Below are 17,663 nucleotides of genomic sequence, written 5' to 3'. Positions count from 1 at the left end.
TTGATTGGAGGCTGTGCCTTCAGTTGTCTCAGCCCCAAGCTCTAGAAATCTCTCCCTACACCTCTCTGCTGCTCTAACTCGTTTTCCTTCTTTAAAACACTCCTCAAAACTTACCTCTTCAACCATGATTTTAGTCATCTGACCTAACATCACTTTTGTGGCTTAGTGTCATACTTATTTTTATAATTTTAAAAAAAGCTTTCTTAGGATGTGGGCATTGCTAGGCCAACATTTATTGCCCATTCCTAATTGCCCTTGAGGGGACATTTAAGAGTCAACAACATTGCTGTGGATCTCGACGTACATGTAGACCAGACTACGTAATGACAGCAGATTTCCTTCCCTGAATGATATAAATTCAAATTTCACCATCTGCCGTGGTGGGATTTGAAACTGGGTCCCCTGAACATTTTTAAAAATTCTTTCATGGGATGTGGACATTGCTGGTTGGGCCAGCATTTATTGCCTATCCCTAATTGCCCTTGAACTGACTGGCTTGCTGGGCCATTTCAGTTGGTATTTAAGAGTCAACCATATTTCTGTGGTTCTGGAGTCACAGGTAAACCAGACCAGGTAAGGATGGCAGATTTCCTTCCCTAAAGGGCATTATTGATGTTTTATTGAATTTTTTATTGAATTCAAATTTCACCATTTGCAACGGTGGGATTCGAATCTGAGTCGCAAGAGTGTTATCCTGGATCTCTGGAATACTAGTCCAGTGACAATACCACTACATCACTGCCTTCCTGATGATGCTCCTGTGAAGCACCTGGGACCTTTCATTACGTAAAGACACTATATGAATACAAGTTACTGCTGTAATTGTAACATGGACTAAAACATCATTCACCAAAATAGACTCAGTTCCACAGCTGAGACCAAGAAAAATTGCCTTTGGAATTATAGATCCCATCACAAACATACATGCATGTTTTGACCTAGGTTCAAAGAGGTCATAAAAGCTTCAGCAACTGGCAAGTGACAAGAGTAAAGAAAGCAATTCAATAGAACAAGGCACTTACCATTCTCTTATACTCTGCAACTGGGTCATAAACCTTCCAGCCATCCTCTGGAAATATTTCACTGTAGTCATAGGCAAATAATGGCTGAAAAATATTTTTAACAATCTCAGTAAAAAGTGACACTGAACACAATTCGACTTGGCAGCCCATGATGTGAAAACTGATTAAATTAAATTTGCCTACAAATTACTACAGTTTTGTACTGTCTGCTTATGTTTTACTGTCCTGCAATATGAACTCTGGAGAATCTTCGTGGAACACAGGCTGCTCTGTAGCTCATGTTTGAAGACCAAATATTCAGTTAAATCAGAGATGAAAGGTCACAGACCTGAAACTCTGTTTCTCTCTTCACAGATGCTGTCAGATCTGAGTGTTTCCAACATTTTCTGTTTTTAAATCAGAGAATTGCCAGGCAAATCACTATGTTTGCTATGATTCAAGCTTTTATTGAATAGTGGTTCACTGCAGCAGCAGTTCCATGTCAAACACGGTAAATTATTGGAAAAAATTTTGTTTCACGTCCTCTCCAGGGAACAAATGATGCTAACTGGCGGCTGCAGTGATATATACAGCCAAGGCAATCTAGTGCTTCAGTTAAGAATCCTGGTGACAGACAAATAGAAGGAAAGGGACTCAAGAGAAAAGAAACAGGATGATAGCTTTCTCTCCCCACTGACAAAAAACACCAATGATCAACTTAGTTCAGCAAGTGAACTGAAGCCTCTCGGTTTGAGGGGGAATTTAATGAAATTCCCCCAAAGTTGAAATTATCCACAGATTTTTGCCAAATGTTTTCCCCGTATGTCAAATAAAACACTGTGCATCCCAGTTATTTTGCATTGTGAAATAGCTCTAGATCTTATTATTGCGAATGTTCCTTGATGACCAACAAGATCACTGATAATAGTTGAAATCAGATTAAGATGGGATAGGTGATAAAAATGAGAAAATAATGCAGGATTTTGAAGGTGAATGGGGTTGGAAACAAATTAACTTGTGATAGCATGGATGAGCATTTTAGTCACCAGAATTAATGGCTCTACATGCCTAATTTTCAAAATTATATACTTAAAAACTAAATAAAAAGCCATATAAAATAGAATTAAAATGTTCTTCCTAACTTTTCAACACTTTTCCCATGCAAGCCATCACTGAGTACTTTTCTATTCAATTCTGGAATCATGCTTACAGTTTAATTATAAGTTGCAATCAGGGAAATGTACCACAGAAACATTCTAAACCCAAAACCAGCTGTGATGCTCTTAATGTAGATTAGACAAAATTGACTAGGGTGTAAAGGGAAATTTGCACTCAATGCAAACAAATATTGGCCTGGATTTTGCAATTAGCGGTGAAGGGACGGCACTTCCATTCACTATGCTAACAGTAAGCCACAGACTTTTTGCAAGCCTTTCAGTGGCAATTTGTTGCCGTTGGGTGTCTAATCGTGTACATCATCCTCTACAGTGATCTGTGTTGACTGCAACCAGAACAAGAAAAAGCCTGACTCTTCAGCCAAATTGAAGAATCCTCACAAGACGTGCAGAGTCTAAACCAGTGAGTATAAACTGGAGTATTTAATTCATTGTTAAATCATGAACAGAAATAAAAATAATTAGAAAGGAAACCCTTCTTATCAATTAATGACTCACTCCACCATGAAAATCTGACCTTTAGTCAAGTTTTCCACCAAAAACAGGTGTGTGTGTCAGAAACAGACCTGCCTCCTTAGTGAAAATTCAGCCTTGAGCTTCTTGGCAGGCAGTGGTATAATGAAGCTTCTGAAGTGGCAGGGCAAATCAGACAGCAATTTCCAGATTCTACGTTTAACTGTGTATGTACGAATGCCAGAAGTTGCTGTCCGATCTATTGCATAATGCTGAGCACCGACAGCTCCACAGTTACTCTTAACACAAAATCTGGGCTATTATCACCAGAGGTGTGAAAAGGTATTCCAGCATCCTACACATTAAATTGGAGAGACTGATTCAAATCACTAGACATCATGTGGGCTAGGATTTCTCTGACGTTTTGACAAAGGGAATAAAATGCAAGATATTGGAACCAAAATGCTTATACAACTTCAAAAATAAGTCATTTCTCATTGCACTGTTTTAATCTAAAAGCCAGTCCAACGGCACTAAATCTCAGACTTAAGACCTGAGAGATCTAAGTATTAACAACAGTAGGTTTAGATATTAGTTTAACATAGTGGGAGCCGCATTAAATCTTACTCGCCGAAGTGTAATTTGTGCAGTCTGACATTAAAAACACTCAGCTTAATTTGTACAAGTGGATCATTTCTCTTAAATCAATGTTACTTTTGTGAGTTGAATTTGTGCTCATCAATTTAAGGAGGGTCAATATTGAAGTATTATTTTCAATTCCAAGCATTCCACATCATTTTAAGCAAGTAAAGCTTCCTTTATTTGGCCTCCAATTTCCAATTCCAGAAGAGCATCAACTGTGGATTTTTCAATTTCTTCACTCTACCATCTTTATGGTTTGAGTGACATTGCTACATTAGTCTTGATTTGTAGGCAGTCTTCATCATTAACTCTATTTATTGGTAATGAATATTAAATGTTGTCATTTATATACAAAGAGTAACGGAGTTGGTTTAAGTCAGATTTAAATTTTTCCTGGAAAAACAGTAACTCAAACTTTCATGAATTACCTTTCCAAATTGGGTTTTGAATCATCATTCTTCACTCATAACACACATCACTAGTTATATACTTTCGCCTATGCAAACTGCAACATACTTGTGCTGCTAAAGTCACATACTAAGGGCTTTGCACTTAGTAGCTACTATTCTGGAACAATAGAACTAGTCAGTACAAATTTTAAGACACAATGAAATCTGTAACTCTACTGATATATGTCAACAAACAAAGAACAAAGAACAATACAGCACAGGAACAGGCCCTTCGGCCCTCCAAGCCCGCGCCGCTCCCCGGTCCAGGATTGAATCCTGAATCCAGGATCCCCGCCCAATTTTCCAGCCTATCTACATCCTAATATCCTATCCACCGAGCTGTCCCTCACAGCTACGATGCTTTGTTCATCACAACCTATTAACTCACCCCCACCCCCCCATTCCAGACCATGTGATCTCCAGGGAGAGGTGAAAACCCAGAGTGAAAACCCCAGGGCCAATATGGGGAAAAAAAAATCTGGGAAATTCCTCTCCGACCCCCTGTGGCGATCGAAACGAGTCCAGGAGATCACACTGGCCCTGATCAGAAAATGCTTCCCAACCCTATTCATTTCCACTTCTGCTTTACGAACACCATCTGAATTCCCTGCCCCCGAGACAGGTTCCCAACTATCCGCAGTCTCGCTCTGTACTGGCACCAGCAAGATGATCATAGAATGAAGCCTTGAAACGAGAAACAAAGAACAATTAGCCCGCGCCGCTCCCTGGTCCAAACTAGACCACTCTTTTGTATCCCTCCATTCCCACTCCGTTCATATAGCTGTCTAGATAAGTCTTAAACGTTCCCAGTGTGTCCGCCTCCACCACCTTGCCCGGCAACACATTCCAGGCCCCCACGACCCTCTGTGTAAAATATGTCCTTCTGATATCTGTGTTAAACCTCCCCCCCTTCACCTTGAACCTATGACCCCTCGTGAACGTCACCACCGACCCGGGGAAAAGCTTCCCACCGTTCACCCTATCTATGCCTTTCATAATTTTATACACCTCTATTAAGTCTCCCCTCATCCTCCGTCTTTCCAAGGAGAACAACCCCAGTTTCCCCAATCTCTCCTCATAACCAAGCCCCTCCATACCAGGCAACATCCTGGTAAACCTCCTCTCTACTCTCTCCAAAGCCTCCACGTCCTTCTGGTAGTGTGGCGACCAGAACTGGACGCAGTATTCCAAATGCGGCCGAACCAACGTTCTATACATCTGCAACATCAGACCCCAACTTTTATACTCTATGCCCCGTCCTATAAAGGCAAGCATGCCATATGCCTTCTTCACCACCTTCTCCACCTGTGTCCTACTTTTAATGTTATTTTAATACCACAAATAATCACCACAGAGCAAATTTATTTAGAGATATGCTTAGCTACTTTTTAAAGTTCATTTATTGGACATGGATGTCGCTGACTGGGTCAGCATTTATTGCCCATCCCTAATTGCCCTTCAATTGACTGGCTAGGCATTTAAGAGTCAACCGCATTGCTGTGGACCTAGAGTAACAGATAGACCAGTGCAAGTAAGGATGGCAGATTTCCTTCCCTAACAGACATTAATGAACCAGATGGGTGAACACGTCGAAATATTTTAGAGCAAAACCTCCTTTCCAGTAGATCACATGTACAATGTTTTTTAAAGCAAGCTAAGTGACTACCATAGGTTAAATACAAGACAATACCAAGTTGTTGGATATGGGAAATGCATATTTCATCAAGTTCTCGAAGATAGATCGTCTTGTGTGTCCTTCTTGTTTATGAGCAAATCTGATGATCCGAATGTCCTGCAAATACAATAACAGGTTATTGGATTTTGGAAAACTATTTTTAAAACAGTCCAAAGATTCTTTAAAAAATGGACATTTATTCCCTGTTACTCAATAAAAATTAAAGCTATACTCTCCCCTTATATTGTATTTACTTTTAAACTGTTAGCAAAAATACAGGTATTTTGCCAATTATATGAAGCATGTATTCACACTTACACTCATATCTATGGAGTGAGATTGTACTCTTTCTTCAAGCCATATTTATGATACAATTCTAATGGTTACTATCCCCAAATTACACAGCATTCTCTAAGTAACTCATTACCTGCAATGTCACCCTTGAATCTATCAAAAGTATATCCAGAAAATATCTCAAGGTGGCTCCTCATGCATTTCTTCTTACTTTAGAAAATGCATCTCGTCTTTTATTTGGCTCTCCAAGATAATGGGACCAAGAACAGGAGAGCCACCATGTTAAAAATTACATATGTAAGTCTAAATCTTCTTATGAGTAACTGCGTTGAATCACAATGTGACATACAATGCCATGGCAAGCACTTTTTTTTTAAATTGCCTTATTTAACATACTATAAAAACAGTGGATGAGTTAGTAATTGAAATCAAAGCTGTACAGCCCTACCAACACTTTTATTGGATTAATACAAATTGGCTAGACTAAAAATTCGAATTTCAAATCAGATTAACCAATAATATGGATAGTTTACAGAACTGAAGTTTGAAATATTATTCAGAGATTAGCCAAAGCATTTGTCTGCATTTTAAAATTATAATTAATTTCTTGTTAAAAACGAATGATAATAGCAGGAGCGGAGCTGTTCCCTCTTCGGTTTCCAGTTCTGGATCACTGTTCCCAGGGTTCAATTCCCCTTCTGCTATAAATTCATAGTGAACAACAAGATATCTGGTGCTGTTGCAGCAATTTCAAGAATTGCAGCAGCAGAATATTTCCCCCCGAAAAACTCTATCCAGCCTTTCTGCACAATTGATAGACACATAGCAATAAAATCACACTGCCTCACAGATACACCTGCTAATTCAAGAAAGTGGGTGAAAAGTAGCCTGTGCAATTCAGTATTCCAGACACAGTAGATTGGTGCAGTGTTCTGGAAAGAGATAGTGTAAAGAATCAATGCTGTTTTTAAAAAAAGTTCCCAACCCAATAAATCTGCCAAGTGCAGACACACTGGGCCAAGTGGCCTCTTTCTGTACCGTTAGTACCTTTTACAATGGGACAAAACATGCATGCCATAAAGTGTTTCCTTGTAACATCTTGTATATTGATTACTACTTAGACAAAGCATTCAGAGAATATTGCAGCTTTATGATTGTTCAGCAGGCAAGGTCATGCTGGAATACCCATCCAATAATACTTTGCCGTTATAAAGCACCTTTAATGTAATTAAATATCCCAAGGCAGCTCACTGGATCTACCCAGCATTGTAGGAGGATCATCATTGCAAGGACTGCTGGTTCAAGATGGTCTTTCTGGACTGTTCCAGGGTAGTGAAGGATGAACACTAAATGCAACCTTGTCAGCGTTACCCACAGCTCAAAAATAATTTTTAAAAATATTCTTTACAACTTAACTGGAACTTCTCAAAAGGATCAAAACATAGAATCTGTCTGGTGAAGAGATAGGTTGCCTGACACTGTTGGAAGGAGTACAAATAAAGAAATAATCTGTGGTTTGTAAGAATGGTAGTATAATAATGATGGGAGATATTATTCTTCGTATAGATTGTGCAAATCAAACTGGCAAACCTAGCCTAGAGGATGAGTTCATGTGGTACATTCAGGACAGTTTCTTAAAACAATACATTCTGGAACCAACAAGGAACAGATTATTTTAGACCTGGGAATGTCGAAATGACCTTGTAATGAAGGATCCTCCAGGTGAGAATGATCATAGCCGTGGTAAAAATTCACAATCAGTTTGAGGGTGAGAAATTTGGGTCTGAAACAGAGACAGAGCTGGCTAAAATGTAATGAGAAATTGATTAAAAGGCAAGAATGTAGAGAAACAGTGACTGACATTAAAGGAGATATTTCAAAACTCTCAACAAAAAGATATTCCTTTGAGAAAGAAAGACTCTTTGATGCACCATCCAAGATCACTAGAGAAAAGGTACTGGAAAAACTGCTGGGACAAACAGCTGATAAGTCCCCTGGACCAGATTGCCTGCATCCTAGAGATTTAAAGGAAGTGGTTGCAAAGATAGTGGCTACATTGGTTGTAATCTTCCAAAATTCCCTAGATTCTGAAAAGCCTGACAGACTGGAAAACCACAAATGTAGCATCTCTACTCGAGAAAAGAGGGAGAAAGAAAGGAGGACACTATGGGCCAATTAGCCTAATATCTGTTGTTGGGAAAATGCTAGAATCCATTGCTAAGGAGATGGTAGCAGAACATTTAGAAAATCATAATATCAGGCAGGATCTAAATGGTTTTGTGAAAGAAAAATAGTATTTGACAAAATTTAATGGAGTTCTTGAAGGATGTAAGCAGCAGGATAGATATAGAGGACACAAACGAGGTAGTGTGTTTAGATTGCCAAGAGGCATTTGATAAAGCGTCATATAAACTGTTACTGCACAAGATAAGAGCCCATGGTGTTTGGGATGTTATATTAAATGGGTAGAGAATTGGCTAACTAACAGGAAACAGAGGCCTTGTTTATACGGAGTTGTGGAGACTCCACACGTAGCCAAAATAGCACCTGGACCCTGGATCCCAAAGATCCATCTCTATTTCTGACAGATCGTATACTTGCCTAAAAGCATGGACTGTGATTCACACATAGAAACATAGAAGGTTTACGGTACAGAAAGAAGCCACTTGATCTATTGCATCTGCACTGGACAAAAAATGAGCCACCCAACCTAATCCCACTTTCCATTATTTGGTCTGTAGCCCTGCAGAATGCAGCATTTCAGATGCATATCCAGTTATCTTTTAAATGAGTTTAGAATTCCCACTTCTACGACCCTTTCAGACAGTGTTGCAGGACCCTACAACCCTCTAGGTAATAAATGGGGGGAGCCCGCAATGTGAAATGCATGATTTTTAAGAGTAGACATGAGTGTGCATAAAGAACAAAGAGAACAAAGAACAGTACAGCACAGGAAACAGGCCCTTCGGCCCTCCAAGCCTGTGCCGCTCCTTGGTCCAACTAGACCGATCGTTTGTATCCCTCCATTCCCAGGCTGCTCATGTGACTATCCAGGTAAGTCTTAAACGATGTCAGCGTGCCTGCCTCCACCACCCTACTGGGCAGCACATTCCAGGCCCCCACCACCCTCTGTGTAAAAAAAGGTGGATATGGTGCATAAGTTGGCATGGAGGATATGAGGGGCTCTGTGTGTGGGTAGAGGGCCATAATTTGACATGGAGGTGACTGAGGGCAGGAGTTAGCATGGAGGGGAAGTGATAGAGTGGACAGGATAAAATCGTTTCCCTTTGCAGAGAATTCTAGAACCAGGGGACATAGATTCAAGATAAGAGGTGGAAGGTGTTGAGGGAACATGAGGAAGAACTTTTTTTACGCATAGGGTAGTAGGTGTCTGGAATTCACTGCCTAAGGCAGAGGCCCTAAACTCCTTTCAAAAAGTACCTGGATCTGCACCAAGTGCTGTAAGCTATCGGGCTATGGGCCGGGTGCAGGAAGGTGGGATTAGAAAGAGCACCTGGTGTCCTCAGGCTGGCATGGACAAAATGGGCCAAATGGCCTCCTTCTATGGTGTATCTTTTCTATGGTTTTATGAATGGGCATAGGGAATGAGTGAGGTGAGGGCTGAATAGCCCAACTACTGTTATTACAATGGGAGCAAAGTCTCAGAGCACCGAGGCAGGCCTTTTAAACAACCTGCCTTGGCACTTGGTATTCCCTGGCTGCCTCCACACTTTTTCCATGGGTAGAAGGTCTGACTTTAAGGATGCACCCACCTCATGGAACGAACATCTGGTCACTCGGGGCTGTTTCTCCTGAGGCAGGTTCACAGAGTGGGAATTTTCTTGACACTGTCCACCCACCTTGGGAGCAAACATCCAGGCCAGAGAGTCAGGGGGGAATTTTTCCATCTCGCCCGCCATGGGAATCGTTTCATGCAGAGGTCCATTGACTTCATGTGGGATTTTCCGGTTTTGGGGTGAATGCGGCCAGTAAAGTCAGGTGATTTTCAGATTGGCAAACCGACTTTTGGGATTGAGACAGAGATCAGTGCTGAGCACCACTGTTTACGATCTATATTAATAACTTGGATATAAGGTCTGATTGTATTGCAGCCAAATTTGATGATACAAAAATCAGTAGGAAAGCAAGTTGTGAGGAGGATACAAAGAGCAAAGGGATATTGACTGGCTAAGCAGTAGGCAGACATTTGGCAAGTATAATATGGTAAAATATGAGGTAATCACTTTGGCAGGAAGAATAGAAAAGCAGAATATTATTAAAATGGAGATATATAGCAGAATGTTGCAGTTTAGAGGGACTTGGTGTCCTTGTGGATTAATCACAAAATGTTAGGAACATTGGAATTATAATCAGGTGTAACCCACATGGCCCCTCGAGTCTCCTTCACCATTCAACTAGATCATGGCTGATCATCTATCTCAATGTCATTTTCATGCACAATTTGCATGTCCTTTTGATATTTTTAATATTTCGAAAGCTATCAATCCCTGTCTTGAATATACTCAAATGACTGAGCCGCCAGTCATACCCTTTAGGGTAGAGAATTCCAAAAGATTCACCACGCTCTCGATGAAGAAATCCATCCTCATCTCAGTCCTAAATGACCTTTCTCTTATCCTGAGACACTGTCCTCTGGTTCTGGCCCCCTCCCCCCACTCCCCCTTTCCTTCTTACATCCACTCTATTGAGCTCTGGAAGAGTTTTGTTTGCTTCAATGAGATCACTTCTCATTCTTCTAAATTCTGGAGAATACAGGCCCAGTCTCCTCAATCTCTCTAGGTCAATCTTGCCATCCCAAGGATCAGTAAGGTGAACTTCTTTGCAGTCCCTCTATGGCAAGCATATCCTTCCGTAGGTAAGGAACAAAACTGTACACAATACTCCAGCTGCGGTCTCACCAAGGCTCTATGCATTTGCACCAAGCATGACTGATCTAATTGCTGCCTTAATTCCACTTTCCAATCTGTCCCCCATATCTTTTGAGACCCTTGTCAATTAAAGGTCTGTCTAATCCAGCCTTGAACATATTCAATAGCCCTCACCTCCACTGCTTGCTGGGGAAAGAGGATTCAAAGGCTAATGTCCCTCAGAGGAGAAATTCCTCCTCATCTGTCTTAAATGGGATCATTTTAAAACTTTAAATATTTTAAAACCACTTTTAAACTTGGCCCCTAGTTCTAGTTTCCCCCATGAGATGGCAGACATTACAGTGGGAGCCTACCCCTGATAACCACCTTGCTCATCAAGAATTTATCGATCTCTACCTTTGAAACATTCAAAGATTCTGCTCCCACAGGTACTACTCAAAGTGATATCATGCAACATTCAGAGGCATTCCCAAGTGTTGCCACTGGTTGCAACATTTGCATTCATTCCACTTGTTCTTAGTACCTGCACAAGTACAGCCACGCAAGAAATGTAATAAAATAAGAATGAAGGAGACTGGATGAATTTTTGAGGAGCAAGTATAGAGAGTCGAGTCAAAGGTGGAACCTGCTAGCCAGAGATCAGCTTACGTACTTCCTCATCTAAGGGATTCAACCTGCAAATAATAGAGCACTATTTATGGAGTAACTTGAGGCTGGTCAGAGCACATTCTAAGGTATCGATCAATCCGTCAGCCTTGCCTGTATAGTAAGACTGGCTAGCACTGTGGTGCCCAATTAACTCATGTTAAATTCATTAACACTGCTGGAGGGTCGTACTGAAATAGATTCTAAGGTACAGTGAGAGCACCTATCATGAATGCTCACATTGTTAATTTGGAAGAGCTATGCTCAAAATGTAAAATAAGCTCCCTAGTCTGGCTTAGTCATGCTGGAGAAGGTTCTTTTCAACCTCATCCTTGCCTATTAAACCTAGTATACCTGCTAAGGAAGTGCTTAGAAGTTGCGAGTAGACTTGAGTCAGAAACAATGTGGCTTCTGCTTCTCGATTGACTCGTCATCATTGCCGTACTCCAGCTTGAAGTTACATGCTCACCAACTTTGAGCTAATGAGGAACTATGGGTCCGAACTTCATCGGAGAAGCAATCGGAATCAGATTGCCATTCTGCTCCTGTTTTACCTTAATTTCCTGTTTCGCGTCACCTTCCGACTCTAACCGGGTGAGATCCAAGTAGTGCAACATGTGCCTGGGGCCAAGCGTCAATGGACAACTCTGTTGGATGCAAAGGAGGCCATGCCTTTATGCTACAGCACTGGCTGCTGGAAACCAGGTAAGTCAAAGGGGGCAACACCTCTGGGGTCGGGGAAGGTCTGTACAATATTTACCCAGAAATTATATGAGTCTTTAATTCCTCTAACTTTTTCTGGATAACAATTTTTGTATGACAGTCAGAGCCATCTGAAGCTTGCAATTTAAATCACATTTTTGGGTAGTTCCCAGTGCAGGGTGACTGCCATGTGAAAGTTTGCACTTCCAGGTAACTGTCATGCACACCTCACCTGTCATGGTACAGTGATTAGCACTGCTGCCTCACAGCGCCAGGGACCCAGGTTCAATTCCCCCCCGGCTTGGATCACTGTCTGTACGAGTCTGCACGTTCTCCCCATGTCTGCGTGGGTTTCCTCTGGGTGCTCCGGTTTCTTCAGTCCGAAAGACATGCCGGCCAGGTGCATTGGCCATGCTAAATTCTCCCTCACTGTACCCGAACAGGTGCCGGAGTGTGGTGACTAAGGGATTTTCACAGTAACTTCATTTCTGTTAATGCAAGGCTACTTGTGACACTAATAAATAAAAGTAAAACTAAAAACTGTGAACTTCTGATCTCTGAAGGGGATTTCCCCAGCGCATCTATGGAGTGCCGCCACTGCCCCCCACTGTTCTCCCCCCGCCCTCCCAGTTTCTGTTGAAATTTGTAAATTTTTACAGTTGGTTTTCTAAATTAGAGATAATGACCAAAATCTTCAGTCCTGATTCGCAGCTAGGATTTCCTGGAGTCGCTGAAAGTGAATGCAGTTTTGGCTGGAATGCCAAATTTTTTGTTCTCACTGGCAAAAGGTCCTGCCACGGATGAGACCGGAGAATGCCGCCCAATGATTCTGCTGCTAATAAGCATTTAATAACCATCTTCTAGTGAATACAGAAAATCCTCCATTGCCTTTTTACTATCTTCCTTCTGCACAGAACTCAGCATCAATGCTCATTTTAAAGGGCGGAACTAATGCTGTGCAAAACATGCACCTTAAGACTGGAAAAATCGTTCACTACAGTTAAAGACTCCCGCTTTCATGCAGATGTTTAATGATGTTTTGCACATTTTATGCAACAATATACGTCAGTGTGAAGGCCAACCTGAGTGGAGGGAAACGCATGGAATATCGAGTTTCTCAGTTCATGTATACAGAAGTCATGATAATGTGAGCCTTTCCAGTGGTCAAACATTCTGCCTGAGGAAAAAATTCAATACTAACTAATCCACTAAGTGGACTAATAAAGAGATTGCATCAATATATGTTCTATGACATCAAAGAAGCTATTTAAATCCCAAGTACCTGTTATTTGTGCTTTTGCAAATGATTTCATAAAACTGCACACATTTCTCAGAACAGCACTATGAAGCAAGAACGATACAAACTATGTACCAAATACACTCACTGGTGAGTACAAAATAAGAGGTGGAATGATGTATGTTATGGCATAGTGAATTAGCACAATACCTATAGAATAGTAATGAGTAAAAGCAGAAAATGTAAAAAAAATTGTATGCTCACCAACATTGTCAATACAAGTACCAACCTTACAGAAGATTTCAAGACCGTAAGAGTTTTCCCCTCGACTGGATGCCCCACCAATCTTTTCAACACGGCTGATCACACCCAGGGGAACATCAAGAACAAAAGGTGGGTCCTATATCAATTATTAAAAAAATGTCAAAAGTACTTGAACAAAGCCACTTCAACTTGAATAAATAAGTGAATATAAACACTATGCAGTACTGAAGGGCAATACTTAGATAAATTATCTCACACAAGCTATCAATTATATAATAAGAGTATGAAACCACCACACTGTTTTATCATCTTTGGGATATACAAATTACTCATGAAAATAAATATAGCATACGGACATGCATACAAACATACAAACTAGGAACAGGAATAGGTCACCCACATATCACCGCTTGAGGTTCTGCTTTTTAATTTAATGCCTAGCTCCTCATACAACTTATCTTTCCTAGTTCTACCTATGTTATCGGTATCTGCATGACCATGGCAACTGGACCCCCACCCTCAGCAAGTTCCTCGCCAGTCCTGAACAGATGTTCTGAACCCTGGAAGGTATCACAGCCGTCTGGACTCTTACCCTTTACTGCAGAGAAACAGCAATCCCCCTTAGTATACTGTCCTCTACTACAACTATATTCCTTTTTGTACCCCCACCCCCACACATGAATCCTTTTCTGTGCCATGGTTAGTTTGCTCGTCCATCTTGCTATCCCCACCTCTCATCCAAACAAGCTAAGAGAACCTCAAGTCTGTTGGATAATTGCAAAGGCTGAGGCTTTGGCATTTCTGCCTTCTGTGTCCCCTTACCTGCCTCAGTTGCAATCACACCTGCCCCTGATCAATAACCACATCAGAAGACCCTCTCCTAAGTGGCATGACTGCCTCCTGGTATAAAACATCCAGGTAACTTTCCTCCTTCCTGATGCATCACAGTGTCTACAACTCAGCCTCCAGTTCAATGTCTGAGTCAAAGCTCCTCAAGCCATAAACACTTCCTGCAGATGTTTGTCCTGGATCACACAGGCATCCCGGAGCTCCCACATGCTGAGACTGTGACACATCATCTGTCTTGCCATCCTTAATGTATTTTAATTAACTACTTAGTTATATTATTCACTTTTTTGTTTTTCTTTTTTCTATATATTTTGTCAATTGCACCACCAGTTAGTATTTTTTTTAAACCTTAGGAATAGAATGCACCTTAACCCTTATCAGATACTCACTGAATAGTTAGCTTCTACCACTGTGGTTGAGCAAGAACCAACTCCGACAGAGTGGTAAAGCTAGAAAAGGCAAAAGCAAAAGAGCACCTTCTTCCCCTTCTCCCCCAACTCCCTAATCATCCAACTCTCAGCACTCTGTTCAAAGTCACATAGAAGTGGCTGCTTATATACCCTGCTGAGATCAAGCAGTTAGCTGGCCCAGTTACAGAAAAACTGGTTTAAGCAGCTTTCTTTAATTAGCTAACTTCAACTCCTCTTGTAGTGGAGTCCTGAAAATCTTGCTTAAAGTTGGGAAATTTAGAAATTAGACAGCAAATTTCAGTTAAATGCTAAATACAAACAAAGATTTGATTTTTACAAAGAGATTAGCACTCCCTTGCTCACCCAAAACTGCCAGCAATCAATGTTTCAGAATGGCTACAGTAATGTAGCATTGTTGTGCCACTCTGAAAGATATATTTCAGAGGTTATTTATAACAATACCATTAGACTGGATTCTTAGAAGCTATGCTCAGGCTCATTTTATAGCAAATTAGCATCAGGGTAATGCATTCTCCAACATACAGGCTGATTATCCTTGAAATCATCCACAAGACCATTGCCATTCGTGAACTTAATATCTCACCAGGGATGGACAAGATATGTCCAAGGATGCTGCAAGAAGTTAGGGTGAAAATGGGGAGGTACTGACCACAATCTTCTAACCCTCCTTAGAAACAAGAATGTGCCAGAGGCCTGGAAAATTACAAATATTATTCAAAAGGGCTGCAAGGATAAAGCCCTGCAGCTCTAGGCTAGCTTTTAGAAATGATTGCCAGGGACAAAATTAATAGTTACTCAAATCAAGTCAAATCATGTTTTGCAAAAGATTTTTTTGATGAGGTAAGAGAGAGGAGGTTGATGAGATAAATATGGACTTTCAAAAAGTATTTGATAAAATGCCACACAATAGACTTTCCAGCAAAACTGAAGCCCAGGGGATAAAGGGGACAGTGGCAGCATTTGCCAAAGTTGGCTGAGTCACAGGACACAGAGAATATTGACAAACAGTTGTTTTTTCAGACGAGAGGAAGGCATATAGTGGGGTTCTCCAGAAGTTGGTAATAGGAGCATTGCTTTTCTTGAAACATAAAACAACCTTAGCTAGTTGGTCTAGCCTGGACATTGTAAGAGGGAATTCAGAATAACCTGGGACTAAATCACTAATTTAATTTAGAGTGAAGTCACGAAGTGCCTGGAATATATTTTGCAAAGGTCTGATGAATAGAACATACATTCCACCCGATAGGAAAGCATCAGGTGACTGTGAAAAAGGCTTCCAAAGTTCGCAAACTCATGAGGTCCCATGCTGTCGAGGGTAAATGTAATTGGCCATGGTAAATAATCCAAACTAATAATGATTGGTTCATACCCAGTTGGTGTGAGCAAAAGGGTGGAAAAATGGCTTTTGAAAATTGCATAATTGCAATACTGAGAGTGATGTAATTTCAGAGTAGATTTGGACTGCCCAAAATCTCTCTCCCATGTGTGTGGACGAAGCTTGGGAAATAAAGAAACATCTTTAATCAGAATACTGTCTCCACGAGTCTGTGTGTTAGCTGAGAAAACCAGCATAATACATGGTCTCTGAAAAAGCTGCATCAGACATGATAGACCGATTGGCCTCCATCTGTGCTGTAACCATTCTATGATTAGGATAACGATCAAGGAAACCTGTTTGGCTTATCAGCTGTGGATGGGCAAGGTAAACAGCTCAGTTTCCTCTCAACCTGCTACACACAAAGCTTGAATGCCAAGCTGAGAAAACAGTTGTTTCCAAATTTCAGATGTATGCCCATATTACAGTAAAGCATAGTCTATTATTTCGACTTCAAATTGCAACAGCTAAATTTCAACTAGGTGGCTGTCCCTTTAAACCAGTCGTAATACAAAGTAGCTCAAAATCTAGCTCCAGCTAGAATCTTGAACCAAGCTTGCATTTTTAGAACTTTAGCACACAGTGTCCACAGGACTTTCCATAGTTCATGTGATGCCACTTCCTCAAAAGAAATACAGGAAGATTGGTCAGGCAGAACATTCCCTTTCTGAAAGGGTGATTACTGGGGTGTTGGACAGGTAATGTCAAAGTTCATTCCTGACAACATAAATCATTATTTTACCAGTGTGCAAGACTAAATGACTGTAGATGCCTACATCAGCTTTGCCACTTTGAGAACAGGCACCACATAAGCCAGTTTCCAATAAACTGGGAACACTTTGCCTGGAGCAACTATGTCAGAATATCATTAGGGATAATGGAAACCTCTATGTACATTGATATCATCGTAAAGATTCAGTGATGCTTTCTTGCCCCAGTTAAGACTGGCAGTACCCACAAATCTCGGAGTAAGGTAGGAAGGATGTAGTTAATGAGTTGGACATGTCTGAGATCTGTGAGACAACTGGACTGACATTTAAATGCAATACTGAAAAATGCAAGATATTCTATATTGGGTGAAAAATATAAATGACCTGGGAACAAAACCACTTTCAATACCAAGCCAATGTGGAGAAGCAATCAGGTAAAGCACAAGAATGTTGGAATATGTAGCCAAAACAGAGTTATACTGAGGATTTTTAAAACAGTAATCAGACTACAGTGAGAACCGTGTACAATTTTGGGTACCACATTTTAAAATGGGCATGCATGCACTAATAAAGCACTAATAAAGCACCTATTTAAGTTACACAATCCTGAATTAAAGTTAAGGGATGAATGAGTTTCTTCTGATATTTGTACTTTATCTTTCTTTGATGATAAATAATTTTTAGTCACTTGGTATTACAGAACTGGAGTACTGTTGAAAATATGGTTTTCAAAGCTTTTCATCTTGTCCACATCAGGACAAACACAAAAATACCAAATCTCAAAGGGAACAAAAATTGAAACTGCACGAGAAGAGGGAGGAAGAGCAAAACTGGTTGGCAAGTATACCCTGATTGGTGAAGGCTTTGCCACG

General features: G+C 40.7%; 1 protein-coding gene across 1 annotated transcript in view; it reads right to left on the bottom strand.

The window, feature by feature from the left end:
* The window catches only part of mtmr2 (myotubularin related protein 2), a 68,146-nt gene that overhangs the window by 29,048 nt on the left and 21,435 nt on the right, over positions 1-17,663 (bottom strand). The window contains exons 4-6 of the mRNA XM_078221774.1: positions 13,452-13,562; positions 5,411-5,512; positions 1,023-1,106 (exon numbers count right to left, since the gene is read on the bottom strand). Coding sequence (XP_078077900.1) covers positions 1,023-1,106; positions 5,411-5,512; positions 13,452-13,562 — 297 coding nt within the window. The remainder of the gene's footprint in view (positions 1-1,022; positions 1,107-5,410; positions 5,513-13,451; positions 13,563-17,663) is intronic.

The sequence above is a fragment of the Mustelus asterias genome, chromosome 10, assembly GCF_964213995.1.
Source record: "Mustelus asterias chromosome 10, sMusAst1.hap1.1, whole genome shotgun sequence".
NCBI classification, from domain to species: Eukaryota; Metazoa; Chordata; class Chondrichthyes; order Carcharhiniformes; family Triakidae; genus Mustelus; species Mustelus asterias.
Note: the sequence above shows the minus strand (reverse complement) of the source record. Positions and strands in the feature narration are given on the sequence as shown.